We start from the raw sequence: 7,145 nt of genomic DNA, 5'->3' as shown, positions 1-7,145 counted from the left end.
ATACTCGACCTGATATATCTTATGCAGTAGGAGCTTTGAGTCGATTCCTATGTTCACCCACTGATCTTCACTATAAAGCTGCAACAAGTATTCTTCGATATCTCAAACATTTCCCTGGTGAAGGTGTCTTCTTCCCAGCAGAAAACACAACAACAATACAAGGTTATTCAGATTGGGCTAAGTGCATTGACACTAGGAAGTCAATCACTGGTTGGTGTTTCTTCTTAGGTAATGCCTTAATTTCATGGAAAAGCAAGAAACAGAATACTGTTTCTAGATCTTCATCAGAAGCAAAATATAGAGCACTTGTCATGGCTGTTTGTCAAGCTCAATGGCTACTTTTCTTGTACAGAGACCTTGGCATACAACACAATAAACCAGTGAGCATCTTTTGTGACAATAATTCTGCCCATCATATAGCTGCCAACCCCGTTTTTCATGAGCGCACAAAGCACATTGATATCGATTGTCATGTTGTCCGTGAAAGAATTCTCAATGGCATTGTTCATCTTCTTCCTATTCACACTTCTCTACAACTTGCCGACATCTTTACAAAATCCTTATCTCCTTCTCCATTTCATTCGATTGTTTCCAAACTTGGCATTCTTGACATTCATATGCCTAGTTTGAGGGGGCCTGTTGAAGATAATGATCATCTCCCCAACCAGATTTGCCACCAAAATGCTGAAGTTTGCAACATATAACAACTTTCCTTTTATACTAGTTTTTTGAATTTCTGTTAATTCTGTTTTTAGTTTAGTTTCCATTTTTGGCAAGTTTCAGTTTAGTTAGTTTTAACTTACTTGTATATATAGCTTAGCTTTCTCTTTTTCATCTATTGATTAATCAAGATCATCAATAAAGTTTCTCATTCAGTTTTTGATCACTTTCTCATTCCTTCTTGGTATTATTGATTCACAAATTTTCTTCTTTTGTGCTTCATCTTCTTCACTCTTCATTCACCATTCACCATGGGAAAGCATTTTTCACAGATGTTATTAAAAGGCACACCAACAAAAATATATTGATTAAAATTTTTAAACATTCATTAAAAGGTACACTAATGAAAATATATTGAGACAATATATGAGACGTATTCCATCTCTAATGGCAAGCCCATCAACTATACCTAAAAAAATAAAATAGTCTAGTTTATAAATCATATTTTAAGGAAATTGTTTTTCCGCTCAAACTATGATTTCAAATTGCAAATATTGTTCTAACTCAACCCACTATTTTTTTTATTAGTCTTACATCCAGTGAAAAGTAACCTTGAATTTTTTTTTCATTTCAAAGCTGTAAAAAATATTACTCTTAATGTAACTACCAAGCAATTATTCAACCATTTATTTTCATATGATTTTACATTTCAGCTAAAAAAATAAGTATAATAATAAACATCTAACGTGCATCCTGATAATCCCCACTAATATAAAAATCATTGGATTGGAGGTCACAATCATGAATGTTCTTTTACTATACCTATTTGGCTATTATATCTTAGGAAATTGGTAAAATAGAAGACTTGTAGGTTATTTTTGAATTTATTTTACATATAATATATCTATTCAAATGGCCACATAAAGCGAATGGTACGTAGATTAATACATATGGTCTAAAATCAAATATGAAGTTGAAGATTTGTAGGGGCATGTTCCCCACTGAGCCCAACATGCGGCTATCATTGAGCTAGGAATGACCCTTACTACAATTGTGAAAAACTGTAGGAAAATATGACCGATTGATCGTAATTACGATCCTAATAATATTGTAGAGACTCCCAAACCAAATGTTGCAGCCATAGTTATGGTTGTGGAGTAAATTTAAAACATTGGTTCATCTATAACCTGCTTACAATTTGGGAGTGGGATCTATGAGGAAATTGTAATGGCTCCCATTCCTCATCATCAACATTTTGGAAGAATAGATCCACCATTTCTTCTGTAACCAGCTCTAGCTTTGAAGGCTCCCACTAGTTAACCAACATAAGATGAAGAAAAAATAGTTAGGCAAAATGGTAGGTTAAAAATCAATAGTAACCTAAGCATCTATATTGAAATCAACCTGATAAAAGAGTCATGTTTTACCTTGGGTTCGTTGTCCTTATCAAATAGCTTTGCTCTTGAACCCTATGAACGCGTTTTAATCAAGTTGAAATAAGCGTAATCATTAGTACAACACTTTTCTCAATCACTTAATTCAATATTACCCCTTTATGAATATGGTTTGTAAAAGTTTTTACACTTGGCTACAAGTCCCTATTACAATTCCTTCTACTGGTTGGGGTTTTGTCAATCTTCGTGAAACTCTTCTAAATGGTAAATGTGTAAAATTGTGAAGAAAGTTTTGGTTTATGGTGGTTTGATGAAGTGATCTTTTTGAAAAAGAACCTCAGCTATGTGCACTTATCTTTTATAAATTAGTAGATGGATCCAAAGTTTTGTATAACGATAAGTCTGTAAAGTTATCTAATTGATCTTTCTTTATATTGGGTAAACCCTTTGTGCTCATTTTAATACAATTTTTTTATATAAAAAAACATTGTTTTCCTTTTCTAGTAATTTACTTTATAATTAAAATAGCTCGTGGTTTTTTTTATTTTGTTTCAAATATCTTAAAAATGCAAGACTTGATTATTCATTCATTTCAATTATACTCTTATTTATTATATTTTTTTAATCTCTTATATTTTCATCTATTAATTATGAGAGTAATATAAGAATTAAATTAAGACATTTTAATTAACTTAAACTACATTTTTTCATCATTTAATCAGTGTTGTTAAAACTATTTTATACTGGTCGGTTGAACCAGATTCAATACCAGTACGGTAATTTAATTATATTGGTCATGCAATCATATCTGTCAAAATTGGTTAAAATCGGTCATACCAGCCGATTTTCAATTGAACCGTACTGGTCATACCGGCAGGTTTTTATTTAAAATTAATTTTTTAATGAAAATAAAAAATATTGGTTTTTTATTGATTTTTCAACATTAATGTTAATATATTATATATGTATATCTAATTTTGCCAATATGCAGTTTAATTAGTGAACTACCAGTTGAACCACTATATCACTATACCACTGTCGTTTGATTACCTATATGTAATTAATAACATTACATTTAATCATTTCTTAATCTATATGAAGTACTTTAAAGATAAAAATAAGGAATGGAGTATTAAATAAATTTACCTCGTAGAAATCATTGGTGATAGCCCTTCTGAAGAAGTGCGAAGCAACATTGTAATCCCGGTAAAGACATTGCTCAATGTTCTGTACCCTTCCTTTTCTTATCTATACACATCAAGTTCATGATTTCAATTACTACTAACTGACAAAGTTAATAATTTCCATAATTATACGATTAATCAAGTTCTTTTTGGCTCGTGGGATACTCACTGATTTCAGAAATACTTTTAGGCTTGTGGGACAAGATGAACGCATGGAACTTAATGCATTTGTGATCCACTTTTTTCCTCCTTTTTGTAATTCAATTTCCTACAAATCATAATTGATGTATGTGCCAAAATGTTATTAGTACAAAGTATTCAGCCTAATATATGCCCTCTATCATTTTTCACAATCATTCTCTTTCTCTTTCCGTTGGATTAAAGATTTCATGATCTCCTTTTCTTTTCACTGAATTAGTAAGGGTGTTTTTATAAAATGTTAATTAATGTGAACAAAGTTCTAAGATGGTCCTACAAAATGAACCAAAACCAAAAGTTATATATATAGTATGGGTGGGACTAACTTGTGAACTGCAAGTTAGTTCGCATCCAAGCGAACTCTTTAAATAACTGTTGGATGGAAATAGCATTCATCTGAGCTGTTAAATTTGTCATTGATTACCCCTTACATATAAAAGTCAATATGGTACACGACGACTTCAATATAGTGTAGAAGTCGGTTCAGAAGGGGATGGATTCTGAGGTTGAAGTTGTTTTCGTCCAAAACGACTTCATAGTTGAAATCATTATTAAAAGACACGACTTCAAAACATAAAATCTTCCAAAGCAGTCCATTTGGTAAAGGCCATCGTTAGTGCCAAAGAGAACATGGGTTCAACTCCCATGTAAACAATAATTCACATAGATACATAAAATGCCTTTTACCAGCTAGGCTACTGTGTAATTTGTTATTTTGTAAAGTCATATTTTCTGATAACGACTTTAACCATGAAGTCGTTTTCGACAAAAACGACTTCAACTTCAGAATCCATCCCCACTGAACCGACTTCTGTACTATATTGAAGTTGTCATGTATCATACCAACTTTTATACTATATTGAAGTCGTCATATACTATACCGACTTCTATATACAATGGATAACCGATCACAAATTTAACGGCTCAGATTAACACTCTTTCCATCCAACGGTTATTCAATAGTTCGTTTGGATGTAAACTATCTTGTCTTTCACAAGTTAGTCGCACCCATATAGTATAACATGCATGTTAATGAATAATGCGTACACAAAATAATTATTTGCTGCATAGATATATTTTTACTTACTAAGGTTTGAATGATATCTTCCACTGTCCCTTTTGAGAAACATTTGTTTATAGCCTCCAATCTATTATGGTGAAAAGAGTTAATTGACACTCTATCAGTCTCAATTCTGAAAAAAAAATGCACAAAATCTCAAGACAATGATAATAGCATTACCTTGAAAAGTGGTTATCTTCATCCACGTTTGCTTTCTCTGAAAATGTTTCTATAAGTGTGGCAATAGTTGATACATTTGAAGAAGTAACAGCTTGAAGCGCATTTTCCAATAAATTTAACTTCTATTACACAGAGAAAAATAATAATAGAATTGAGTACTAAAATCATTTCAAAACCACACAACAAATATGTGGAAGAGATATATGCTATAGTTTTTTTTAGTGTAATATATATGTACTAATAATATAAATATTTATACATAGTTAATTTATTATTCTTCATATATATTATTTTTATTTAAAAGTTAATAATAATTAAAAATGAATAGTGAATGATAAAGTAACAATATAAAAAGTTTATATCTTATAGGTTTTACCATTGAAGGGACAAAATGAGTGGCTAGACCGCATGCTGCAATTTCTGCTCCATGCAAACGTGCCCCAGTCAGCCCTAAGTATTCCCCTGAACATAGTTAAGCAAAAAGAGACAAAAATGTAAATTAATCAATGTTAGTGATTTTAATATAAAAATGTAAAGGAAGGACAAATGTTTGCTCTTGTGGATATAGAATGCCATAAACATCAAACAAGCTGAAAGTGAAAATACAAATGTATGTTAAGCATAACAATTTTATTGGTTCTAGTAAAGGAAAACAAGTCATATAATTACCAAAATAACCAGGAAGCCTAGAAAGGAAGTAATTTGCCCCCACATCTGGAAAAAGTCCTATAGACGCCTCAGGCATTGCAAATATCTACAAATAATCAATTATATTAAGTTAATAGCTCTGAAGTATATATATATATATATATATTAATTATTAATCATATAATAATTATAATTAATATAATTATATATAGTTAATAATTACTTCTTTTAATTTTGACTATTCATATAAGATTTACACGATAACAGTTGTTTTCATCTAATTCATATATCTATGTAGGTATCTTGTATATATCCATATATATCTAATGTATTGTCAATGAAGTAAGATAATTCAGAGTTAACGAGTATAAGTGAAGAGAATGATACAGCTCTTTCAGTTACAATCCTGAATGTTGTGTTCATGGAAAGACCTGCTCCTCCTCCCATAACAGCTCCATTAATGATAGAGACCTGATTCAATGCACACCATTTGAAAAAAACAAAACAACTCAAATGTGTAATCATCACTAATCAATGAAAAGAAATTACTAGTTGGCTAACTCACCATAGGCTTTTTGTAGGTTGCTATCAAATGGTCTAGAGTGAGCTGTTTCTTGTAAAACAATACAGGATAGGTCCAGTGCCCTACTTTCATTTAGATCATTAAGATATAGATTGTTAAAAGATTAAAATGAGAATAATATAGTGATCGAGTAAAATCTTTTCGACTCAGTGTATATAATTTGTCTGTTAAAAGTAAGTTTACAACTTCTTCCGGATAAATTTATGGCTTAAATATTTTTTATCCTTGAATTAGAGAGGTTTGGTTTTAATCTATATAACTTTTCTTCGGCTTTAATCTATATAACTTTTCTTTGGTTTTGATCTTGTTCCAAAATTTTAATTTTAGTCAATTGTTTTCTTTTTTTAATAATTAAAATTGCATTAAAGGAGCACAAAGGGTGTCCACCCAATACAAGAAGGAAACCAATTACAACTTGATTACATTTAGCGATAAGCAAAGTTTAGGATCCAAACACCAATTAGCGAACGACAAGGAAGTATGAGAAACAAAAGAGATAAACCAAATCCACGATCTAGTTTGAATTAAATCCAATAAGTGCACATAGCTATGAGTCTTCTCCTGAAAGATAACATCATTTCTCATAATCCACACTGACCAAACGACCGCAAACCAGAGCATACACCATAGCTTTATACAAGTACCGCTTTTAAGAGTATCATGAAGCTTGAAAGAATCCATAATTGTTGAAGGTATTGTGACAGGAACTTGAAGCCAAGAATAAAAACCTTTCCAAACACTTGCAACAAAGTCACAAGATATAAACAAGTGGTCGATAGTTTCAATATGATTGTTGCAAAAAGAACAAACTATATCTTCCACCCTCACAATAATATTCCTCTTAAGAAGTTCAGCCTTTGTTGGGAGCCGACCTCTTAAGAGTTTCCAGACAAAACAACAAACATTTGAAGGTAAACAATTAATCCAACAGTTTTTTAGCAAAATGCCTAAAGAAGATTGGTTATCATTCATCTGAGCCAAATAAGCTGTTTTCACCACATACTCACCCGATCTGTCAAGACCCCATCTCCAAGTGTCACTAGAACCCTGTTTGCACGAATGGTGATTAATTAGATCATAAAGATTCTTGGTTAGAGATACGTTTCTGCCAGACATGTCTCTCTTCCAAGGAATTTCCCAATACCAAACACCATCCTTCCAATAACCGTTGTCCCCCACCTAAGCGCCATGATTAGAAGCTAGATTGAACAATCTAGGAAAAGCCACTTTGAGACTCT

At 31.6% G+C, this 7,145-nt stretch overlaps 1 protein-coding gene across 2 annotated transcripts in view; it reads right to left on the bottom strand.

The window, feature by feature from the left end:
* The window catches only part of LOC109343130 (probable 3-hydroxyisobutyryl-CoA hydrolase 2), a 12,752-nt gene continuing 7,345 nt past the window's right edge, over nucleotides 1,739-7,145 (bottom strand). For both annotated transcript variants that reach the window (XM_019581283.1, XM_019581282.1), the window contains 10 exons: nucleotides 5,890-5,969; nucleotides 5,712-5,795; nucleotides 5,346-5,430; nucleotides 5,053-5,138; nucleotides 4,677-4,798; nucleotides 4,524-4,584; nucleotides 3,408-3,506; nucleotides 3,201-3,302; nucleotides 2,088-2,129; nucleotides 1,739-1,972 (listed from right to left, as the gene is read on the bottom strand). In XM_019581283.1, coding sequence (XP_019436828.1) covers nucleotides 1,841-1,972; nucleotides 2,088-2,129; nucleotides 3,201-3,302; nucleotides 3,408-3,506; nucleotides 4,524-4,584; nucleotides 4,677-4,798; nucleotides 5,053-5,138; nucleotides 5,346-5,430; nucleotides 5,712-5,795; nucleotides 5,890-5,969 — 893 coding nt within the window. In that variant the 3' untranslated portion in view covers nucleotides 1,739-1,840. The remainder of the gene's footprint in view (nucleotides 1,973-2,087; nucleotides 2,130-3,200; nucleotides 3,303-3,407; nucleotides 3,507-4,523; nucleotides 4,585-4,676; nucleotides 4,799-5,052; nucleotides 5,139-5,345; nucleotides 5,431-5,711; nucleotides 5,796-5,889; nucleotides 5,970-7,145) is intronic.

The sequence above is a fragment of the Lupinus angustifolius genome, chromosome LG03, assembly GCF_001865875.1.
Source record: "Lupinus angustifolius cultivar Tanjil chromosome LG03, LupAngTanjil_v1.0, whole genome shotgun sequence".
In the NCBI taxonomy this organism is placed as follows: domain Eukaryota; kingdom Viridiplantae; phylum Streptophyta; class Magnoliopsida; order Fabales; family Fabaceae; genus Lupinus; species Lupinus angustifolius.
The sequence above is the reverse complement of the archived record's forward strand: the minus strand, read 5'-3'. Positions and strand labels throughout refer to the sequence as shown.